This window comes from Oculina patagonica, chromosome 14 (genome assembly GCF_052425735.1).
Source record: "Oculina patagonica isolate OP01 chromosome 14, crgOcupat, whole genome shotgun sequence".
Classification (NCBI taxonomy): domain Eukaryota; kingdom Metazoa; phylum Cnidaria; class Anthozoa; order Scleractinia; family Oculinidae; genus Oculina; species Oculina patagonica.
In genome coordinates this window covers 4,177,216-4,203,292 of record NC_135771.1, presented here as the reverse complement: position 1 = coordinate 4,203,292, position 26,077 = coordinate 4,177,216, and the positions used below count along the sequence as shown (strand labels likewise).

The 26,077-nt window shown below is 39.0% G+C and overlaps 1 protein-coding gene across 3 annotated transcripts in view; it reads right to left on the bottom strand.

Annotated features, from left to right (window-relative positions):
• LOC144638145 (nucleoporin NDC1-like) overlaps nucleotides 1-26,077 on the bottom strand; it is a 58,029-nt gene that overhangs the window by 8,369 nt on the left and 23,583 nt on the right. For all 3 annotated transcript variants that reach the window (XM_078497338.1, XM_078497339.1, XM_078497337.1), the window contains exons 4-11: nucleotides 25,225-25,390; nucleotides 24,675-24,735; nucleotides 23,583-23,648; nucleotides 22,858-22,929; nucleotides 22,650-22,686; nucleotides 10,688-10,739; nucleotides 9,950-10,082; nucleotides 949-1,041 (exon numbers count right to left, since the gene is read on the bottom strand). In XM_078497338.1, coding sequence (XP_078353464.1) covers nucleotides 949-1,041; nucleotides 9,950-10,082; nucleotides 10,688-10,739; nucleotides 22,650-22,686; nucleotides 22,858-22,929; nucleotides 23,583-23,648; nucleotides 24,675-24,735; nucleotides 25,225-25,390 — 680 coding nt within the window. The remainder of the gene's footprint in view (nucleotides 1-948; nucleotides 1,042-9,949; nucleotides 10,083-10,687; nucleotides 10,740-22,649; nucleotides 22,687-22,857; nucleotides 22,930-23,582; nucleotides 23,649-24,674; nucleotides 24,736-25,224; nucleotides 25,391-26,077) is intronic.

The window sequence follows — 26,077 nt, the reverse complement described above, 5'->3', positions numbered from 1 at the left end:
TCTGGAGGTTCCTGGTTCAAGACTTGCCCCTGCCACTAGCTGGATTTGTTTCTCGGTTGTCCCGAGTTCAAATCCTCGATCACGCTTTGTACATAGCCAACTGGTCTGCCTCCTGCCAGTTGGGATTTTTAACCTTGTTACTTTCATAATAAATTATTTGTTTCCTCTGTTTCAGTGGCATGCCTGTAAACTAGCTATCTCGTTGAGATATGAAGCTAAGTGCATGACCACTATAAACAACATTTATTTATTTTATTTTTATTTATAACTGTAACACTTATTCAATCCAACATCAAATTACTTCTAATCAACACTTTGTCCAAAAGTCATCAAAACTTCATAGACTATCCATACTCACAACTCATTTGAGCCTCTCTGTCTCTTGTATCGAAAAAATCATGCAAAGGTTTTAATCACTCAAAAATTTGTATAGTTCAGCCACTTTGTATTTTTTTGGAAGTTGAGTATTTCAATTTTGAACTTTAAAAAGGTTTATTTTTATTGAAGAAGAAGGTAAATACATACACCTTATTCGATGGTTTAACATATAATACGCGCAGATATTTTGCGAGTTGCATAGTATTTATGGGGCGAGGAAAAATACAAGCAATGAGCAAAATGTCCGCTCATATTATATGTTAAACCATCGAATAAGGGTTTTATTATTCCACTAATTTTTCCACTTTGTTTGGGCCAGTATTCCGTAAGTTTGTCCGCCCGTATTTTTGTTCCGTTCTACTGTGTAATAACATGGCATATTTTGTTGTTAACATGAATCAACAGAAGGAGTGAAATTTGGCCCTGCTTCCTACAACTTGCCATTTCCCGAGTCAAAAACTAACTTTATCACATGTAAGTAGGTACAGTGCAAAATATTCTAATTCTTAACATTCTCATAATTTCACAAGTATATTTTAAATAAAATGATCAAATTCTTCACAGGGGTACCTTTAGTAGGGGAACTGTTTTATTCTTGATCACAACACAAAGACTTTGATCCTGTTGGTGACTAAATGAAGGCTCCACTGGGAATGTATGTGGCTGAAAAACATACTAGATCGTCAGTTTAAAGCAAGAAGTGACAACACCCATTCCCACACCTCACACTATGGCTGTGTACAAAACATACAATCAACTCTCTCTTAATCAACACCTTTATAAGACAGACATCTCAATAAGATAGATATCCCGGGGGGGTACTCCCATATATAGGCTATATGGGTATGTGCCGCTGTGAAGGGTATGTTTTTCAAGCATTTTAGTCTGGGAAAGGGTATAGAAATCTAAGAATTTTAGTCTAGAATAGGTTATAGTTTCCTGAGAAACTGACCGGATTGGAAAAATTAAGTCTAGAATAGGAGTTGAATCTTGACAGCAAGAAATCACGCCGAAATCAGGTCAAATAAACGAAATAAACGACCGCAGCGGCGCATTTTTAGACAGACTGTTTAATATTAATATGCGCGGGTTGTTGCGAAACTCATGAACTGTCAGCAGGCAGCCGGAAGTTGGTGATTGCAAAAAAAGCTAAAAATAAAAAGTTCATTGTCTTTTGTTTATTGTCTTTTCTTTGGTCAAAGTAATATGAGAAATATTCGTGGCGTGGCGTGACTTTTCCTGGGAGACGAACGAAGTCGAAATATTCAAAGGACAGTGCTTTGCCGGACTTTTTTCTTATGCTTTCGCGTTTTTGTTAATCAACATTCTTGTGAATGTGAAGCTGGACTTTCTGCTTATTTGGCACTAGGAGAGAGAAGGTAAGAAAATTTTTGTTTTTAAAGATAAAGATCGCACAGACATGTCCTGGCCACGAGGTCTGTCTTCCAAGTGTCTCAGTCGAATAAATAGATTCCTGGAATTAACTACTAAAGGATATTATTGGCCCGAATTTACGGGCATGAAGAGGGAGGGCAGTTTATTAGATGGAAGTCCAACATAGAAATACGCAATCCCTGGGCGATCGCTGCAGAAAATCAGAAATTATCTGGCGAAAAACACAAGCAGAAGATAACATTACATAAACGCGCTATTGTGATTTGTTGGGTACAGAACTAGGTACAGAACTGGGGTACAGAAACGATCCCATTTTCCTATTAAACGTCGTGTGTTGTCGATTTGTCTTTATTATATTTTTCCGGGTTTGTTTTGCGCCCGGGTTTTGCGGTAAGATCGCCGTATTCTGTCCAAGTATTTGACAACTCGGCTCCGATCGTTTATGTTTAACTAGGCTCACACAGGGGGATCTCTCGGTTTCTGGCAGGGCTCACGAGGAAAAATAACGAATCCCGGAACGAATCATGGATCACGGATAACAAAATTCCTTTTCCCAATCACTAAAGTAACCCAAAGTAAGCAAGTGCACCCTTCTTTTAAGCAAAAAGATAGCAATAATTGTTTTATATGATAAGGTTTTTGGGCACGGATCATTATTATTTTTTATCAAATTCACGTTTCACGGAAAATAAATTCAGCTACATGTAATCGCGAATCACGAAAATTACCCTGTATTACCCTATTTAACTAGAAGACAAAAACGTTGGCTAATCCACTACCATTTTTGGTATACCGCAGGCAAAAAAAACTTTGGCACGAATGGGGCGAGATAAGAGAGGTGTTTTGAGAGGGAAATGTCTTAAATGTTCCGAGTGCGATGAGTACGAGACCACTGGTACTGGTAGTATCTTGTGCGAATATTGTGGCCACACACCTGTGGAACATGAAATAGTTAACAGAAATGCAGCGGAAGATACACCGGCTAAGAAACCGAGGTTGGAGGCAGTAGAGGGTATCTCAGAAGAATTCTCTGATCATGGCGTAGCTCAGTCGGACAACATCGCGGATGAACCAGCCTCTGCTTCCGGTTTAGTTTTATCAAATGATGGGGACACCCTTCTGGCAAAAGACACCGCTGCTAGCCCTCTAAAAGCTTCCGAAGCCGAAAACGATCTCACTTCTTCTCTCCTTCCTGAAAAAAACCTCGAAGTAATAGAAGTTTCTGCAGAAGAAGATACGGAATTGCAAGATCAGCAATTAAAGGCCAACGAATTGGCAAAACAAGAAACTGGTGTCAGCTTCGCGGTTAAGAGGAAGCACGGCAAGCTTTTTGCTGATTGTAATGTATGCCTGAGTGAAGTGGCCGTGGGAAAGGCAAGCCAGGGACTGAGTTTGTTGAGGCTGCATATTTCCACCTCAAAGCATAAGTTAAATGCAGCCATTGCGCAATCAAGAAGTACAGAAATGCCAAAAGAGATTCAAGAGCTCCGCGATCAGATTGAGAGTAAATTTCCAAAAGTTTTCCTATTTCAAGGGGAGGAGGTTTTGTGTCGTGCCTGCAAGACAACGTTTGTTCTTTCGCAACGATCCCTCATCAACAATTTAAAACAGCATGTTGATGGGCGTGGACATCAGCAAAAGGCCTCCCGCGTGGCGTCAACTGCTGACATTGCCTCGTTTTTCAACCGAACACCATCAGTGCGCACGCAAGGAAAGGACGACTGATCCAAAACAAAGGGGCCCGGTAAGCAACTATGTCATGGATTCTTTCTTGAACGTTACGAATATAATGTCGGCGACAAGAAAGTTATTGTTAATCCGAAATTGCTTATTGACGACATAAAGCCAGGGGAGGACAACAATAAAATTTCGTGGTTCCCAGAGCCTCATTACCGTTTTGTTAGAGTTTTAAAGGAAAGCTCCGAGGAAATGAAAGGAACGTTTCGGAGTTCTCAATGTTTACGTTGTTCTGATGCAGGAACTTTTACAAATGACATGTGCTCTGCTTGTGAGAAAGTCCCCAAACTACCTTCTTTCAAGAAACGCCTTTTATTAAGAACTGAAAAAACCAATTCTGATGGTAGTAGGAGCAACGCCCAAATTAGAAACGATTTTCTTTCTCCGACTGAGATGCAGCAAAAGTTAAAAACACAGAAGGAAAAGCTGGATGAGAAAGACTCGCAGTTGTTTTTTTTACAGTCTAAAAACTTAAGACTACGAATTCGTAAGCAAACTATGAAGGAAAAGCTGGGGGAGTTCGCAAGACGAGGGTCAATGAAGGCTATCTGTCATAATCTCGAGAAAGCAGCAGAAAACGGCTATCTAAATGAAAGAAGCACCCTGGTTGGTGTACTGGAGACAGTTTCAAGGAACTTTCATGTCAAAAAGAATGGACGCCGTTACCAGTCTTCGTTTAAGCTGTTTCTAGAGGTTCTGCTACTTTGGGGCGGGCCCAGAATTGCAACATTTGTAGCCATCAACCTCTGTGGTCCAGAGATTCATTCTATGTATCGATGGCGAAAGCAGCACCTAGTACATTTGGAAGGCGGCCTAGAAGAGAGCAACTTCAAAGTCCTGGGCAAATTGTATTCGGAAGCAATGAGAAATCTGGGAATCAAACATGTTCCTGTCTTAGCAGCAGAAGATGAGACGGCCATCCTGGGTCAAATAAGTTACAGTGAAAGTTCTGATGAACTCCTGGGATTTTGCGGAGTCGGCGGAGCAGATCACAAATGTCTTGACAGTTTCACTGTCGTTGTTGGCAATGGCGTACAAGGCTACAACACAATCGTCAATGCATTTAACGAGTGCAAAATTGCTCCATTTGCCCGCGCAATTATCCTGAATCCTTTGCACCCTAAACTACCGCGGATTCCTGTTCTCGTTATGCCTACTTGTAACAAGTTCGACCACCAATTCGTGTTCAGGCAGTGGCAGACAGTTGAACGTCTTTACGAGCAAGAACTTCAGGAAATTGTTGGCCCCTTGATCGGCAACAGCTCAGATGGGGACTCCAGACGGAGGAAGGTGATGTTGCAGCTAGCGACAACTTACATCGGAAGCAGGTTTCGTCCTGTTCCTAGGGAACTTGGTTTTGTTTTTTCCTGTCGGAAGGTAGAAATGGAGAATGGTTATGTGATTAAAGATTCCTGCGATCAGGACTACATCCATAACCATAAGAAGCTTCTCAATCCTGTAGATCATGCTTCACGTGTATTGATGTTGGGAAATTTCATGGTGCATATGAACCACCTACAGCTGGTGTACGAAATGTTCCCTATTCCAGAGCATGGGCTTGGTGTGAACGACATCCAGCGAAAGGACAGGCAGAACTGGCGTTCGGCTCAAAAGCTGACATTTCCCAAAGTCCGTAACTGTCTTCAGATGTTGATGGAAGGCCGCGTTGAAGGCTATGCAAGAAATCCGACCTTACTTGGGACCAAGATCTACCTTCATGTTGTTTGGTTGTATGTAGAGATTTTCTGCAGCAGTGTCGCCTCTTTAAGACGTCGCATCACCTATGCTGCCACTGTCACTCATTTCCTGGCGATATGGCATAATTATATTCATCGTAATGAACGCCTGTCAGTGAAGGAGAATTTCATCACGAGGGAGACTTACCAGGACGTTTTGATTTCTTGCCACTTCGCAGTCATTCTCATCTGCTATATGAGAGACAACTTTCATGAGCAAGAATGTTGTCTGGAGCTCAGCGGCTCTGATGTATTGGAGGATTTCTGGAGCAAAAATGGACAGTGGGTTGGAAACCATCACAACTACTGTTTTGGTGATCTCCGAAGAAATACCTCACACATGATCCGCTTGGAAGAAATCAGAATTAACCCGGATGCTCCCGACTTCGCTAAGCCTCACCCGAAGCAAGAAAGCATCTGGCACCGACAGTATGAAGATGGCTATGAGAAGGTCAGCTTGCGTGATTATCCTGTGGTGGGTTCTGAAGTAGATGCCTGGAAGGAGGGAATAAACGAGGCTAGGAGACTGGCACGATCAGTTGGAATGGCTCCAGGCAACGAGGGTAGCAGTTCAGAGGGAGATAGCAGTGATGACGACGATGGCCTTGACGATGATATGGATGGTACAAACAGATGGTTTTATCACCCTTTTGAGTATCATGGCAACAAGTTTGGCGACCCGGAAGAGGAGAATGACGCCCAGCCTTCGCAGTCATCAGGCCAATCATTTGGTGGCAGTGACGAAGACGATATTACTGGTGGAGGTCCATGTTTGGCAGGTTTGTTCAATCTAAAATTAACAGCTATGCCCTAATACTTTTTTACTTTTATTTTTAATACTATTTTTTATTTATTTATTTCTTATTTATCTATTTTTTTTTCTTCGTCGGCGTTCTCGGAGAAATAAGCTATACAGCTATCCTTGTAAATCCGAGGTAAAATTGATGCAATGTGATGTGATGTGAAACAAACCCCGTACAAATCGGGGTAAGTTGCCTCGCCCTAAAATCGTTTGCTTTTATCAACCCGCAGATGATCTACAAGGGATTGAGAGGCAGGAAGCTGGTGTGAGACCGCTACTGGATGCTGTTGAAATGCTTCATCCTAAAGAAGTTCAGAGTCAGCATGAATCCAGAGTTACAATTCCCACCCGTGGCACGGAAATCTACAAAGCAACTTTGGTTTCGCTTTTGAACCAAGATCCGCAGTTGTCACATGAAAGGTCAGTCACACCCATTTATTTATCATTTTATAAGAAAACTAATGTTTCATTTAAAAAAGAAAGAAAAACAAGGAAGGCATCAATTCAATCCATTTATCAACTCCCTCGTCCACACACTCTCATTAATTTATTAATCGAAGTTCCTACTCCAAAAACAGTAGTGAGATAAGTATTGACTCTATGACCAATAAACAACCAGTGTTATTGGTATAGCATTGGCGTTACCGTAATGATTCGATTTAGCGCCCTCCTTCCAATAAGCGCCCCCATCCGAATAAGCGCCCTCCTTCGAATGTGTTTTTGTTAATAACCGCCCCTATTCCAATAAGCGCCCCCACTCTAATAAGCGCACCCATTCTAATAAGTGCCCCTATTCTTAAAAGCGCTCGTATTGTGGCTAACTGACCCTACTGAAGTCGTCCACGTCGAAAAAATAAACTCATAAATATTCACCGTACCGTACATGTATATAATTATTTACTGTTAAAATGAACAATTCTGGTAAAAGTAACTGAACTTTCAACAATTTGTTACTGTTTTTTTTTTTTTTTTTTTTTTTTTTTTTTTTTACAATTTGTTACTGTTACAGTTTATGTTATTACTAGTTATTTTAATCTTAATCGAATCGAATCGCTTAATCGAATCGTTATGGTAGGTGCGTAAGATAAACTTATAGACGACACAGACAGGTAGACTTATATTTTTATTTTCTGGGCTTTTGATAGACTGGAAAGAGTGCGACAGCGCCAACAGTACCAAAGAACAGACGTACACGCTTCAACTCCCAGCAGCAATTCAGTCTGCCTTTTCAACGACTATGCTGTACTTGACAGTGAAAGAAAGGTGTTGGTCCTTGGTAATCTGGTGCGAATGGTTCTGAATGGCAATCACGGGCGCGTGGAATACAAACGACCAGTCAATTACGATGATCCAAAGAAGTTGTCCATCACTTGCTACTTTCATGTTTACAACGAAGTAACCAGAGATGGCGGTGTTGTACGCGGAGTGTACGTGGGATCGTCGTCAGCCGTGCGTGAATTCACCTTTGCTGACATAATCACGCACACAAACATGTCAGTAACGGAGGAGGGAACACTCACTATCCCTGAAGAAGAGCTCGTGGAAATCGAATCTGCCATTGCCACAAGACTACAACCTCGACGACCAACCCATGTCAGGCAAACAAGAACAGCAGTCGAACGAATGGCCAGTCAGTTTGCGCATGACGAAGGGATAGCTAGAACAGTTGTGTATCCAGAACAGTCCAGTGAGGAGGGCCCACGACGATCGGCCAGGGCACGAACAGTAATTTCGTACAATGCTCCCTAAGTAGTAAATCCTAGTCTTTAGCACACGTCAATCCACGTCAGAATGTTTCTAAGAAAAGTCAGATCACTTCACTTTAAAAATGTCGAGAATGTAAACAATCTCTTTCGCTGGATGAAAATGGAAAGAAAAACTCCCTGCAGGCTTGATGATTTTTGACTATGGCTCTATTAGAAAGATTAAAACAGTCTCATCATTCCTAAGTGTTTAAGTGTTCCGGCGCATTTGATTTTTTCATTGAATTACTGTTTTGATCGATGCAACATTTAGTTACGGATGCAGATAAGTCAGTCCTAACTAACGGAACACGATAACAAACTTCAAACTACGAAACGTGCGCAAAAAAATTTCCAGCACGGAAAATAACGAGGCAAGGTGGAGCATTCCCACTAATTTGACTTTTTTCTGACTATTTGACTGACTGGCATGAAATGACTATATATTTGTGTGAAACGATCTGACTATTTTCTGGAACGATCTGACATGGCACTAAGTGACTTTGGAACGAAGTGACCGGATACCTTCAATTTGACAGCTAGGCACAATTTTTCCCTGTTTCAAAATCTATGTCAATGACAGCCATATACAAGTACTTGTTTCACAAGGCTGACTTTCAAATCGTTTTTTAAAACTTTTTCATGAAGTTTGAAAGTTTGGGGTTGTTTCCAAGGAACAATGCTAGTTTACAAATTTGTATAAGAATCTGTTTTTAAAAATTTAAGACATAGTTTTTTTTAACGAAACTGAAAAAAACGAATTGTAAACGCACGAGGCCAGTTTGAAAAGCACGCACATGAGTGTTTAAAAGCAGACGAGTATGAATTAAAGTGGCTGCTTTTTAACTGTGTCAACGGAAAAGTGAGTAAATTTTAAGATGTTTGGGCTAACAGAGCTCTCAACTCGCGGTTACGGTTATAGTTGTAGAAACCGCAGATGTGTGTAAATAGCTCACATTACTCCGGCATTTTTTCATTCATATCTGTTTGACAGGAACCGGTAACCTGAAATTTTTAGTTTTCTTGCAGATTATTGGGACATGATCCCGGTATTATGAATTTGCTTCTGCATGTATATAGAAATTGTTTTGTAGTTTTGAATTTAGTGTATTTAACCGTTTCAGTTCTGTAAAGTTTGTTTGTAAAACATGTTTTAGAAAAAGCTGTTTAGTACTTAGAAAGTAGTTTTTTGCTGTTGCAGCAACAGTTATGATGGTTCTTTATTTAATCAGGGTTAGTCTGAAGTTAAGGACTTGATGAAACAAAAACACAACAGAAGAGTCTAAATAAAACGTTCACATGTTACTTTGTTTGTCATTTGTTGTTTTAGTTAGCGTATATTGGACTAAGATAGTTAACATGTTTCTGAAAATTCGCTAGTCTAGTATAGGGTAGGGATTTTAGATGTCTAGTCTAGGAAAGGGTTACAAAATGCAGCTGAAAGTGGTCTAGAATAGGGTAGGGGTTGCAAATTGCCAGCGGCACACCCCCACCCAAAAATATTCCGAGTGCCCCCCCCCCGGGATAGATATCTGGTGTTGGTCCCATCCCTGCCGTTTTTCTGGTTCTTGCAACTCACCATGGATGCCCATTGAAACATCCTATTTAGCTGTTCTTGTTGTGTAATCAGATTTAAACACTAAAACTAACACTACAGCAACTTGACTTAAAATAGTGCAATGAACAGATCACATATTTGACAGTAATTTTCTGATCTTATGAGTCATACATACAAGCACAGTACTGTTTTATCATTAGAATTGGTAATCATGTTACCGTTTTTGACAAGATAAGTTTATTTGCACTGCACTGTATACTGAAGTGCTGAAAACTTGTAGACTATCGAGTATTAACATGGCATATTAAATTTTCAATCAATCCTGATAACTTGAATTCCTGCTAACTTGACCTGTTTTTCGTTTCCCTTTAGAGTTCGAGTTACTGGGGCTCTACTGTATATTTATTTCTTTTTGGGTGGAGTAATAAATCTCTTATTAACCAAGCTTGCTCAGACTGTACTGGGAAAATATTTGCCCCTGCGTCTTTTCTGCACAGACCTTCTGTGCGTCTGTCTGTTTGTCAAGACCTCAAGCCAATATTCTCTCAGCATGGTCCTTGTATTTGGTTAATATGATGTATGTAATAATTTAATTATTTACCTGTGTGTGGAAGATAACAAGAAGTTTGTTACCAAATGTCCAAACAAATAATATCAGTGACCCTGTTGTTAGAAGAATCCAAAACTGGGAAACATTCATCAAGCCAGATAGTGTGTTCAGTGGGGTTACATTTCTGAAACATGGATGTAAGAATGAAAGACAAGTGAAAAAAATGAACCAATTCCTATAACTGCTGCTCTGCTTGTACTAGGAATAAAAATATGAAACAAAAGACTGTAGACAAGGCTCAAGTTAGGCCCAGGGTCGAACCCTTTTTCACAAATAATTTTCAAGTACTTTTCCAGGACTTTTCAAGGACTCAGATTGATTTTTCCAGGACTCCAAACTTCACATCTAGCTTTTCACTCCCAAGATCTCAATATTATTTCTCCTCACTGTCTGCATGAATACAGTAAAACCGAGAGTAAGAACCTAGTTTTTCCAGGTTAGCCTAAACAGGTTCTTACATTCTTGGCCAACAGGGAGGGTTGAAAATGTTGACGATTTGACTCGATTGGACTGCCTGGATGTCGATTTGCCATACCGAAAGTTGATTTGCGCGAGACTTAGAAAACTAACAGCAACTTGGCCAATAGGGAGGGTTGAAAATGTTGACGATTTGACTTGATTTGATCGATTCGACTGCCTGGATGTTGATTCGTCATACCCAAAGTCGACTTGCACGAGACTTAGAAAACTAACAGTATCTTGGCCAACAGGGAGGAAAAAATGATTTACCTGTCCAGAGGAGCGTCAAGCATGTTGCCTAAAGCATCTCTAGGAATGTTACCTGTGATTTAGACAAATAGAGACAGAATCATTTTAATCAATAATTTTACCAACTGAAGATGCTTTAACTTCTAACCACTCCCATCCTGCACTACTGGAGATTGTTTTTATTGTTTATTTTGATTTTCATTCTTATAAACACCGTTGTTATCACATTTACCACTTTAACATGTTATCATGTTACCACGTTACTACTAATACAGTGGAACCTCGATATAACAATAAAGAGCTAAGGGCCTGGAAAAATATGACTGCTATAAGGTGTGTTGATGTTACGTGATATTAGATTAGATTAGATATTTAAGTTCCTCTGGTAAAATTAACATCACAAGACTATGACTCCACCATGTTAACAAGTTAAAACCCATGTTAACTATGTTAACACCATGTTAACCATGCAAACAACCCTCCAAGTTAAGACCATTTTAGTCACCATGGTGACTAAACTTTTGGAGCTGGCAACTTAATTAGTCGGTGGACAAATGCCACTAACGAAAAACAAAAAAACTGACAGGGTTGGTTAACATGGGTGTTAAAATGTAAACATTGGTGTTTTAACACCAACATGGATGTTAACATGTTAACATAGGTGTTAACATGGGCGTTAACACGTTAACATGTTAACATGGGCGTTAACATGTTAACATGGGTGTTAACACGTTAACATGGGCGTTAACACGTTAACATGGGCGTTAACATGTTAACATGGGCATTAACACGTTAACATGGGCATTAACTTGTTAACATGGGCATTAACACGTTAACACGTTAACATGTTAATGCACGTTAACATGGGCATTAACATGTTAACATGGGCGTTAACTTGTTAACATGGGCATTAACACGCTAACACGTTAACATGGGTGTTAGTTAACATGGGCGTTAACACGTTAACATGGGCATTAACACGTTAACATGTTAACATGGGCGTTAACATGTTAACATGGGTGTTAACACGTTAACATGGGCGTTAACATGTTAACATGGGTGTTAACATGATAACATGGGCATTGACATGTTAACATGAGCGTTAACATGTTAACATGGGCGTTAACATGTTAACATGGGCATTAACACTTTAACATGGGTGTAACATGTTAACACGGGCGTTAACTTGTTAACATGGGCGTTAACACTTTAACATGGGTGTAACATGTTAACATGGGTGTAACATGTTAACATGGGCGTTAACTTGTTAACATGGGCGTTAACATGTTAACATGGGCATTAACTTGTTAACATGGGCATTAAAACTTTAACATGGGTGTAACATGTTAACATGGGTGTAACATGTTAACATGGGCGTTAACTTGTTAACATGGGCGTTAACATGTTAACATGGGCATTAACTTGTTAACATGGGCATTAACACTTTAACATGGGTGTAACATGTTAAAATGGGTGTAACATGTTAACATGAGCGTTAACTTGTTAACATGGGCATTAACACTTTAACATGGGTGTAACATGTTAACATGGGTGTAACATGTTAACATGGGCGTTAACATGTTAACATGGGCATTAACACTTTAACATGGGTGTAACATATTAACATGGGCGTTAACTTGTTAACATGGGCGTTAACACTTTAACATGGGTGTAACATGTTAACATGGGTGTAACATGTTAACATGGGCGTTAACTTGTTAACATGTGCGTTAACTTGTTAACATGGGCATTAACACTTTAACATGGGTGTAACATGTTAACATGGGTGTAACATGTTAACATGGGCGTTAACTTGTTAACATGGGCGTTAACATGTTAACATGGGCGTTAACAATAAAACATGGGCGTTAACATGTTAACATGGGTGTTAACACGTTAACATGTTAACATGGGGGTTAACATGTTAACATGTTAACATGGGCGTTAACATGTTAACATGGACGTTAACATGTTAACATGGGGTTAACATGTTAGCCTGGGTGTTAACACGTTAACATGTTAACATGGGCGTTAACACGGGCGTTAACACGTTAACATGGGTGTTAACCTGTTAACATGGGCGTTAACACGGGCGTTAACACGTTAACATGGGTGTTAACCTGTTAAAATGGGCGTTACCATGGGCGTTAACACGTTAACATGTTAACATGGGCGTTAACACGTTAACATGGATGTTAACAAGTTAACATGGGCGTTAACACGGGTGTTAACAGGGGTGTTAACATGTTAACATGTTAACATGGACGTTAACACGTTAACATGGGTGTTAATACGTTAACATGTTAACATGGGCGTTAACACGTTAACATGGGTGTTAACACGTTAACATGTTAACATGGGCGTTAACACGTTAACATGTTAACATGGACGTTAACACGTTAACATGGGTGTTAACACGTTAACATGTTAACATGTGCGTTAACACGTTAACATGTTAACATGGGTGTTAACACGTTAACATGTTAACATGGGCGTTAACACGTTAACATGTTAACATGGGTGTTAACACGTTAACATGTTAACATGGGCGTTAACACGTTAACATGTTAACATGGACATTAACACGTTAACATGTTAACATGGGCGTTAACACGTTAACATGTTAACATGGACGTTAACACGTTAACATGGGCGTTAACATGTTAACATGGGGGTTAACATGTTAACATGGGCGTTAACATGTTAACACCCATGTTAACGTGTTAACGTCCATGTTAACATGTTAACACCCATGTTAACATGTTAACACCCCATGTTAACATGTTAACGTGTTAACACCCATGTTAACATGTTAACGTGTTAACGCCCATGTTAACGTGTTAACACCCATGTTAACATGTTAACACCCCATGTTAACATGTTAACGTGTTAACACCCATGTTAACATGTTAACGTGTTAACACCCATGTTAACATGTTAACGTGTTAACGTCCATGTTAACATGTTAACGTGTTAACGCCCATGTTAACATGTTAACGTGTTAACACCCCATGTTAACATGTTAACGTGTTAACACCCATGTTAACATGTTAACGTGTTAACACCCATGTTAACATGTTGACACCCATGTTAACGTGTTAACGCCCATGTTAACATGTTAACCCCCATGTTAACACGTTAACATGGGCGTTAACACGTAAACATGGGCGTTAACACGTTAACATGTTAACATGGGCGTTAACATGTTAACATGGTCGTTAACACGTTAACATGTTAACATGGGCGTTAACACGTTAACATGTTAACATGGGTGTTAACATGTTAACATGGGCGTTAACACGTTAACATGTTAACATGGGCGTTAACACGTTAACATGTTAACATGGACGTTAACACGTTAACATGGGCGTTAACATGATTACATGGGGGTTAACATGTTAACATGGGCGTTAACACGTTAACATGTTGGTTAACATGTTAACATGGGTGTCAACATGTTAACATGGGTGTTAACACGTTAACATGTTAACATGGGGTGTTAACATGTTAACATGGGTGTTAACACGTTAACATGGGCGTTAACACGTTAACATGGGTGTTAACACGTTAACATGTTAACATGGGGTGTTAATACGTTAACATGTTAACATGGGCGTTAACATGTTAACATGTTAACATGGGCGTTAACACGTTAACATGTTAACATGGACGTTAACACGTTAACATGTTAACATGGGTGTTAACACGTTAACATGTTAACATGGGGTGTTAACATGTTAACATGGGTGTTAACACGTTAACGTGGGCGTTAACACGTTAACATGTTAACATGGGTGTTAACACGTTAACATGGGCGTTAACACGTTAACATGGGTGTTAACAAGTTAACATGTTAACATGGGCGTTAACATGTTAACATAGGAGTTAACACGTTAACATGTTAACATGGGCGTTAACACGTTAACATGGGTGTTAACATGTTAACATGGGCGTTAACACGTTAACATGTTAACATGGGCGTTAACACGTTAACATGTTAACATGGACGTTAACACGTTAACATGGGTGTTAACATGGGTGTTAACACGTTAACATGTTAACATGGGTGTTAACACGTTAACATGTTAACATGGGCGTTAACACGTTAACATGTTAACATGGGGTGTTAACATGTTAACACGTTAACATGTTAACATGGGTGTTAACACGTTAACATGTTAACATGGGGTGTTAACATGTTAACATGGGTGTTAACACGTTAACATGGGCGTTAACACGTTAACATGTTAACATGTGCGTTAACACGTTAACATGTTAACATGGGTGTTAACACGTTAACATGTTAACATGGGCGTTAACACGTTAACATGTTAACATGGGTGTTAACACGTTAACATGTTAACATGGGCGTTAACACGTTAACATGTTAACATGGACATTAACACGTTAACATGTTAACATGGGCGTTAACACGTTAACATGTTAACATGGACGTTAACACGTTAACATGGGCGTTAACATGTTAACATGGGGGTTAACATGTTAACATGGGCGTTAACATGTTAACACCCATGTTAACGTGTTAACGTCCATGTTAACATGTTAACACCCATGTTAACATGTTAACACCCCATGTTAACATGTTAACGTGTTAACACCCATGTTAACATGTTAACGTGTTAACGCCCATGTTAACGTGTTAACACCCATGTTAACATGTTAACACCCCATGTTAACATGTTAACGTGTTAACACCCATGTTAACATGTTAACGTGTTAACACCCATGTTAACATGTTAACGTGTTAACGTCCATGTTAACATGTTAACGTGTTAACGCCCATGTTAACATGTTAACGTGTTAACACCCCATGTTAACATGTTAACGTGTTAACACCCATGTTAACATGTTAACGTGTTAACACCCATGTTAACATGTTGACACCCATGTTAACGTGTTAACGCCCATGTTAACATGTTAACCCCCATGTTAACACGTTAACATGGGCGTTAACACGTAAACATGGGCGTTAACACGTTAACATGTTAACATGGGCGTTAACATGTTAACATGGTCGTTAACACGTTAACATGTTAACATGGGCGTTAACACGTTAACATGTTAACATGGGTGTTAACATGTTAACATGGGCGTTAACACGTTAACATGTTAACATGGGCGTTAACACGTTAACATGTTAACATGGACGTTAACACGTTAACATGGGCGTTAACATGATTACATGGGGGTTAACATGTTAACATGGGCGTTAACACGTTAACATGTTGGTTAACATGTTAACATGGGTGTCAACATGTTAACATGGGTGTTAACACGTTAACATGTTAACATGGGGTGTTAACATGTTAACATGGGTGTTAACACGTTAACATGGGCGTTAACACGTTAACATGGGTGTTAACACGTTAACATGTTAACATGGGGTGTTAATACGTTAACATGTTAACATGGGCGTTAACATGTTAACATGTTAACATGGGCGTTAACACGTTAACATGTTAACATGGACGTTAACACGTTAACATGTTAACATGGGTGTTAACACGTTAACATGTTAACATGGGGTGTTAACATGTTAACATGGGTGTTAACACGTTAACGTGGGCGTTAACACGTTAACATGTTAACATGGGTGTTAACACGTTAACATGGGCGTTAACACGTTAACATGGGTGTTAACAAGTTAACATGTTAACATGGGCGTTAACATGTTAACATAGGAGTTAACACGTTAACATGTTAACATGGGCGTTAACACGTTAACATGGGTGTTAACATGTTAACATGGGCGTTAACACGTTAACATGTTAACATGGGCGTTAACACGTTAACATGTTAACATGGACGTTAACACGTTAACATGGGTGTTAACATGGGTGTTAACACGTTAACATGTTAACATGGGTGTTAACACGTTAACATGTTAACATGGGCGTTAACACGTTAACATGTTAACATGGGGTGTTAACATGTTAACACGTTAACATGTTAACATGGGTGTTAACACGTTAACATGTTAACATGGGGTGTTAACATGTTAACATGGGTGTTAACACGTTAACATGGGCGTTAACACGTTAACATGTTAACATGGGTGTTAACACGTTAACATGGGCGTTAACACGTTAACATGGGTGTTAACAAGTTAACATGTTAACATGGGCGTTAACACGTTAACATGGGCGTTAACACGTTAACATGGGTGTTAACAAGTTAACATGTTAACATGGGCGTTAACATGTTAACATGGGCGTTAACACGTTAACATGGGCGTTAACACGTTAACATGTTAACATGGGTGTTAACACGTTAACATGGGCGTTAACACGTTAACATGGGTGTTAACAAGTTAACATGTTAACATGGGCGTTAACATGTTAACATAGGAGTTAACACGTTAACATGTTAACATGGGCGTTAACACGTTAACATGGGTGTTAACATGTTAACATGGGCGTTAACACGTTAACATGTTAACATGGGCGTTAACACGTTAACATGTTAACATGGACGTTAACACGTTAACATGGGTGTTAACATGGGTGTTAACACGTTAACATGTTAACATGGGTGTTAACACGTTAACATGTTAACATGGGCGTTAACACGTTAACATGTTAACATGGGGTGTTAACATGTTAACACGTTAACATGTTAACATGGGTGTTAACACGTTAACATGTTAACATGGGGTGTTAACATGTTAACATGGGTGTTAACACGTTAACATGGGCGTTAACACGTTAACATGTTAACATGTGCGTTAACACGTTAACATGTTAACATGGGTGTTAACACGTTAACATGTTAACATGGGCGTTAACACGTTAACATGTTAACATGGGTGTTAACACGTTAACATGTTAACATGGGCGTTAACACGTTAACATGTTAACATGGACATTAACACGTTAACATGTTAACATGGGCGTTAACACGTTAACATGTTAACATGGACGTTAACACGTTAACATGGGCGTTAACATGTTAACATGGGGGTTAACATGTTAACATGGGCGTTAACATGTTAACACCCATGTTAACGTGTTAACGTCCATGTTAACATGTTAACACCCATGTTAACATGTTAACACCCCATGTTAACATGTTAACGTGTTAACACCCATGTTAACATGTTAACGTGTTAACGCCCATGTTAACGTGTTAACACCCATGTTAACATGTTAACACCCCATGTTAACATGTTAACGTGTTAACACCCATGTTAACATGTTAACGTGTTAACACCCATGTTAACATGTTAACGTGTTAACGTCCATGTTAACATGTTAACGTGTTAACGCCCATGTTAACATGTTAACGTGTTAACACCCCATGTTAACATGTTAACGTGTTAACACCCATGTTAACATGTTAACGTGTTAACACCCATGTTAACATGTTGACACCCATGTTAACGTGTTAACGCCCATGTTAACATGTTAACCCCCATGTTAACACGTTAACATGGGCGTTAACACGTAAACATGGGCGTTAACACGTTAACATGTTAACATGGGCGTTAACATGTTAACATGGTCGTTAACACGTTAACATGTTAACATGGGCGTTAACACGTTAACATGTTAACATGGGTGTTAACATGTTAACATGGGCGTTAACACGTTAACATGTTAACATGGGCGTTAACACGTTAACATGTTAACATGGACGTTAACACGTTAACATGGGCGTTAACATGATTACATGGGGGTTAACATGTTAACATGGGCGTTAACACGTTAACATGTTGGTTAACATGTTAACATGGGTGTCAACATGTTAACATGGGTGTTAACACGTTAACATGTTAACATGGGGTGTTAACATGTTAACATGGGTGTTAACACGTTAACATGGGCGTTAACACGTTAACATGGGTGTTAACACGTTAACATGTTAACATGGGGTGTTAATACGTTAACATGTTAACATGGGCGTTAACATGTTAACATGTTAACATGGGCGTTAACACGTTAACATGTTAACATGGACGTTAACACGTTAACATGTTAACATGGGTGTTAACACGTTAACATGTTAACATGGGGTGTTAACATGTTAACATGGGTGTTAACACGTTAACGTGGGCGTTAACACGTTAACATGTTAACATGGGTGTTAACACGTTAACATGGGCGTTAACACGTTAACATGGGTGTTAACAAGTTAACATGTTAACATGGGCGTTAACATGTTAACATAGGAGTTAACACGTTAACATGTTAACATGGGCGTTAACACGTTAACATGGGTGTTAACATGTTAACATGGGCGTTAACACGTTAACATGTTAACATGGGCGTTAACACGTTAACATGTTAACATGGACGTTAACACGTTAACATGGGTGTTAACATGGGTGTTAACACGTTAACATGTTAACATGGGTGTTAACACGTTAACATGTTAACATGGGCGTTAACACGTTAACATGTTAACATGGGGTGTTAACATGTTAACACGTTAACATGTTAACATGGGTGTTAACACGTTAACATGTTAACATGGGGTGTTAACATGTTAACATGGGTGTTAACACGTTAACATGGGCGTTAACACGTTAACATGTTAACATGGGTGTTAACACGTTAACATGGGCGTTAACACGTTAACATGGGTGTTAACAAGTTAACATGTTAACATGGGCGTTAACACGTTAACATGTTAACATGGGCGTTAACACGTTAACATGTTAATATGGGTGTTAACACGTTAACATGTTAACATGGACGTTAACACGTTAACATGGGTGTTAACATGGGTGTTAACACGTTAACATGTTAACATGGACGTTAACACGTTAACATGGGCGTTAACATGATTACATGGGGGTTAACATGTTAACATGGGCGTTAACACGTTAACATGTTGGTTAACATGTTAACATGGGTGTCAAAATGTTAACATGGGTGTTAACACGTTAACATGTTAACATGGGGTGTTAACATGTTAACATGGGTGTTAACATGTTAACATGGGCGTTAACACGTTAACATGGGCGTTAACACGTTAACATGGGTGTTAACACGTTAACATGGGGTGTTAATACGTTAACATGTTAACATGGGCGTTAACATGTTAACATGTTAACATGGGCGTTAACACGTTAACATGTTAACATGGACGTTAACACGTTAACATGTTAACATGGGTGTTAACACGTTAACATGTTAACATGGGGTGTTAACATGTTAACATGGGTGTTAACACGTTAACATGTTAACATGGGGTGTTAACATGTTAACATGGGTGTTAACACGTTAACGTGGGCGTTAACACGTTAACATGTTAACATGGGTGTTAACACGTTAACATGGGCGTTAACACGTTAACATGGGTGTTAACAAGTTAACATGTTAACATGGGCGTTAACATGTTAACATGGGCGTTAACACGTTAACATGTTAACATGGGCGTTAACACGTTAACATGGGTGTTAACATGTTAACATGGGCGTTAACACGTTAACATGTTAACATGGGCGTTAACACGTTAACATGTTAACATGGACGTTAACACGTTAACATGGGTGTTAACATGGGTGTTAACACGTTAACATGTTAACATGGGTGTTAACACGTTAACATGTTAACATGGGCGTTAACACGTTAACATGTTAACATGGACATTAACACGTTAACATGTTAACATGGGCGTTAACACGTTAACATGTTGGTTAACATGTTAACATGGGTGTCAACATGTTAACATGGGTGTTAACACGTTAACATGTTAACATGGGGTGTTAACATGTTAACATGGGTGTTAACACGTTAACATGGGCGTTAACACGTTAACATGGGTGTTAACACGTTAACATGTTAACATGGGGTGTTAACACGTTAACATGTTAACATGGGCGTTAACATGTTAACATGTTAACATGGGCGTTAACACGTTAACATGTTAACATGGACGTTAACACGTTAACATGGGTGTTAACATGGGTGTTAACACGTTAACATGTTAACATGGGGTGTTAACACGTTAACATGGGCGTTAACACGTTAACATGTTAACATGGGTGTTAACACGTTAACATGGGCGTTAACACGTTAACATGGGTGTTAACAAGTTAACATGTTAACATGGGCGTTAACATGTTAACATGGGCGTTAACACGTTAACATGTTAACATGGGCGTTAACACGTTAACATGTTAATATGGGTGTTAACATGTTAACATGGGCGTTAACACGTTAACATGTTAACATGGGCGTTAACACGTTAACATGTTAACATGGGCGTTAACACGTTAACATGTTAACATGGACGTTAACACGTTAACATGGGTGTTAACATGGGTGTTAACACGTTAACATGTTAACATGGGTGTTAACACGTTAACATGGACGTTAACACGTTAACATGGGCGTTAACATGATTACATGGGGGTTAACATGTTAACATGGGCGTTAACCATTAACATGTTAACATGGGGGTTAACATGTTAACATGGGTGTCAACATGTTAACATGGGTGTTAACACGTTAACATGTTAACATGGGGTGTTAACATGTTAACATGGGTGTTAACACGTTAACATGGGCGTTAACACGTTAATTTGTTAACATGGGTGTTAACACGTTAACATGTTAACATGGGTGTTAACACGTTAACATGTTAACATGGGCGTTAACATGTTAACATGGGCGTTAACACGTTAACATGTTAACATGGACGTTAACACGTTAACATGTTAACATGGGTGTTAACACGTTAACATGTTAACATGGATGTTAACACGTTAACATGTTAACATGTGCGTTAACATGTTAACATGGGCGTTAACACGTTAACATGTTAACATGGACGTTAACACGTTAACATGGGTGTTAACATGTTAACATGGGCGTTAACACGTTAACATGGGCGTTAACACGTTAACATGGACGTTAACACGTTAACATGTTAACATGGACGTTAACACGTTAACATGGACGTTAACACGTTAACATGGGCGTTAACAAGGGTGTTAACACGTTAACATGGGCGTTAACACGTTAACATGGGCGTTAACACGTTAACATGTTAACATGGGTGTTAACACGTTAACATGTTAACATGGGCGTTAACACGTTAACATGTTAACATGGGCATTAACACGTTAACATGTTAACATGGGTGTTAACCAATAACATGTTAACATGGGTGTTAACACATTAACATGGGCGTTAACACGTTGATATGTTAACATGGGTGTTAACATGTTAACATGGGCATTAACATGTTAACATGGACGTTAACACGTTAACATGTTAACATGGGCGTTAACATGTTAACATGGGCGTTAACATGTTAACATGGGCATTAACATCCATGTTAACATGGATGTCAACATGTTAACATGGGCGTTTACATGTTAACAGGGGGGTTAACATCCATGTTAACATGGATGTTAACATGGATTAATATGGATGTCAACATGTTAACATGGGTGTTAACATGTTAACAGGGGCGTTACATGTTAACAGGGGCGTTAACATCCATGTTAACATGGATGTGAACATGTTAAGATTAGTGTTAACATGTTAACAGGGGCGTTAACATCCATGTCCAAGAACCTTCTGGCAGAAATTTGCTTTTATAATACCCCAAAATATAAGAACCTGTTTAGCCAAACAAATTCCTACAGGTTCTTATATGTAGGGTTTAACTAGTTATTTTTTTTTTTTTTTTACCAAAAACCAGAAAGGTGATGTTACTGGGGTATATACAGTATGTTGTTGGACTTTTGGCAACATGGGTACATTAATAAATATTTATAATGAAGAACAGACCAGATTTTATACTATTTCTGATAATCAACAACAATGTCAACTCTGTAGAAATTAAGAACCTGATTAAGAACCTACCTAGCCTAAACTGTCAATAAGTACCCCACAATACAAGAACCTGTTTTGCCAAACTCTGAAAAAAGTAAGTTCTTACACGCGGGTTTTTACTGTATGTGAAATCGTATTTTATTATCTAAAGTGACAAAACTTCAAAAACTTACCAAATAAGAAATATAAAATGTAGTACCATCCACATGCCTAGAACACACAAGACAAAAAATATCAAATCAATATGATGAAATCACTCAAAATAAAACTGTTATCAAATATGTACAAAACCATGAGATCAATAAATTGACAATCTTATAATTCAAAGTTGAATAATATTTCTTATTAATTTTACAGATGTTGGTGTTTTCTGTATTTTACCTTTAAGCAAAGAATAATACTTCGCTTCATACTTGATCCTACTGAAGTCTTTATCAGGAAAAATACTTTTTGCTGTTTGAATAAATTAAAGCAAAATCTTATTTTAAAAAAATCCATAATACTTTGATATTAATTTATTCTATTATTAATAACCATTAAATCAAATAAAAATGGGAGGCGCGGTGGCCTAATGGTTAGCGCGCCGGACTCCGGAGCGAGCGTTCCGGGTTCGAGCCCAGGCCGGGGTCACTGTGTTGTGTTCTTGGGCAAGACACTTAACTCTCATAGTGCCTCTCTCCACCCAGGTGTATAAATGGGTACCGGTGAAATAATGCTGGGGGGTTCCCTGCGATGGACTAGCATCCCATCCAGGGGGAAGTAGAAATACTCCTAGCTGCTTAATGCTAAGGAAACCGGGATAAGCTCCGGCAGTATGCGCCACTTTGGCTCGAAGCTGACCTTGTTTTTTTTTTTGGATATCAATCATTATATTAACTGTAACCTTTTCTATTTTCCAACCTATTATCAATAATCATCGTTTTAAGACAACTTGGGTAAAAATAGAATCCATGACTTTTTTCAGGCCTAAATTACTAGAAGTGAACCTCAGCATGACTGTGGAACCCTGGCAGAATATTTCCATTAATAAAAGAAAATGGGATGAAGCAATAACAAGGAACGTTAACAACACACGAAATGATAAGTACAAAGACAGAGAGACCCACCTGAATTCTAGGAAATACAAAATGAAATTCCTTATTCAAGAAGTAGTTTAGACTTGAATAAAACCCCTAAGATGGAAATATCAAATAATTTGTCAGCATCTACTAAATAGAATAGTTTTCGCTACAACTCTTTAAATCACATTCAGAATTTAAATCATGAAATCTCTTTTATTTGTAACAAAATTCTTTACTACAATTAAAAACAATAAGTTGTCAATAACTGAATGCATGTTAAAATATGTCATTAAAACAGTGGAACTTAACACCATACAGTGGTGCTAGAAGTACCTTTTCAAACTTCAACCTGTAATTTATCTGACATACAATGTGCAGTTCCAGAAAACATCCATACCCACCCCATGGAAGGTCATTGGAAATTCTGAGGGGGTGGGGGGTCTCAAAAGCCAAAACTTTTAAAGGAAAGTATGGGGCTTGACTGGAATTTCCAGAGGGGTGGGGGGATTCAAACCAAAAAACCTTCCGTGGGAGGGGTATGGATATTTTCTGGAACAACACAATGTACTGAGACTGAGGCCATGGACAATCATCAGACATGTGCAATACAGTAAAAACTTGATTTCTCGAACCCTTGGTTTTTAAGCTGTCAATAGTTCCTGAACCAAGTTTCATTTTCCTTGGATAGTGCTTCTCTATAACATTACAGTCAACTCTCGCCTTGCGGACACTCCACTATTGCGAACACTCGCTATTACAGACAAAATCCAGATCCCTGGCGAAAGAGGTTTGACTGGAAATGACTTCTGCTATTCAACAGATAAATCACTGTTCAGTGGATAGCAAGAAGGTTTTGTATAAAATTTATCCAGGAGGGTAGCAAAGGGTTTATGCGTGACACGTGAAAAGGGCAAAAATTAGTCCGTGATGCGTGAAAATAGGGAAAAAATTAAACCGTGACGCGTAAAAATAGCTAGAAAAGACACGTGATTCGTGAATTCTGCTGTTTCAAGTATACGTGACGCGTGAATTTGGTTAAAACTTGTACGTGAAACGGGATCACGACGCCCCCTTTGCTGCCCTCATCCAGTGGATCCACCCTTTGAACAACTGGGAAATGGAGATTATTGCACTTACCAACCAAGCTCCAAAAAGAATTCCAAACACGAGGTGTTCATTCAAGCAATATTCCTCTGATCTGAAAATGTAAAAAAAGATGATGATAATATTTTTCTACCTTCATAAAATATGATGAGTTTAATAAATACAATAAATTTTGGGTATAAGCCCCGCCCCCCTCGTTTATAAGCCCCTGGCCACTGGTTGTAGGCCCATCTACCTGGGAACGAAAAATACATTCGGTTATAAGCCGCCCTCTGTGGGAAGACAGTACTGAACAGGGCTAAATGTTCATTTATATTGACTTTTAACTTAAAAACATAATTTAATCAACACTGCTGTGGCTTGCCTCGAAACCTTTCTTTCTTCCGCTTATAACCACCACCCCCCCCCTCCTCCCACTGGATATAAGCCCCTTTGTTTATAAGCTAGGCTCGATTTCTGGCCGGAAAACGAGCCCGCGCACCCAAACCCCTCTTACAAAGTTGTATAAGCCCATTGCTTATAACTGGAATTTATTGGTATTGTATTTAATGAAAGTGACCACCTTATTGAATTTCTTACTTACGTTTCACATAATCTGGTCAAATAGTCCTCTTCATTTCCAATGATCCCTAAAAAGCACCAAGCAGAAAGACTCCCACACATTGTGAACAGCAGAATATGAAACATCCTTGCAGGGTGAAGAGGGAACAAGATGGCTGCCACATGTGTCTGATGAATGACATCTCTCACTGAAATAACAAATAAACTGTAATTTAATGTAATTTATTTACCCACATGACTTGGAAGAGCTCAGGAGCTCCTTATGATGTGTACATGCAACCCCCGGGGGGGGGGCACTCCCTTATTAGGGCTTAACAGGGACGTGCGGCCCAATGGGATATGGTTTTCAGGCTTTTTTGTCTTGAACGGGGTATCTTTACATGGACCAAATCAAACAAGATAGGCTTATATGCCTGTGGAGGTGTAACAAACCGAATTTTCACAAATTCTTTTGTATTACTGACTCACGTTGATTTCGGCATCCCCCCCCCCGCAACCAAGATGGAATTGGAATTTGAAGTGTTGGTTTTTGTGAAGGGAGGAAAACCAGAGAACCTGGAGAAAAACCCCCTTGGAGCAAGGATGAGAACCAACAACAAACAAAGTCATTCAAAGTCAATCAAAGCATCATTTATTTTGAAGGAGTTATGTCAGTATATAGTAGGTTATGTTTGCCACATAAAACAATATTGCCCTTTAAATTAAAGCAAAGGAAAACCTCAAACTGATGTAAGTTTAATTTAAGTAAACAAACACTATAAAAGTACAGGTGAAGTCTGCATGATTTGTGAGCCTAGTGGCCCATCAGGTCGGAGCTTATCCCGGTTTTAGTAGCATGTAGCAACTAGGAGTATTTCCACTTCCCCCTGGATAGG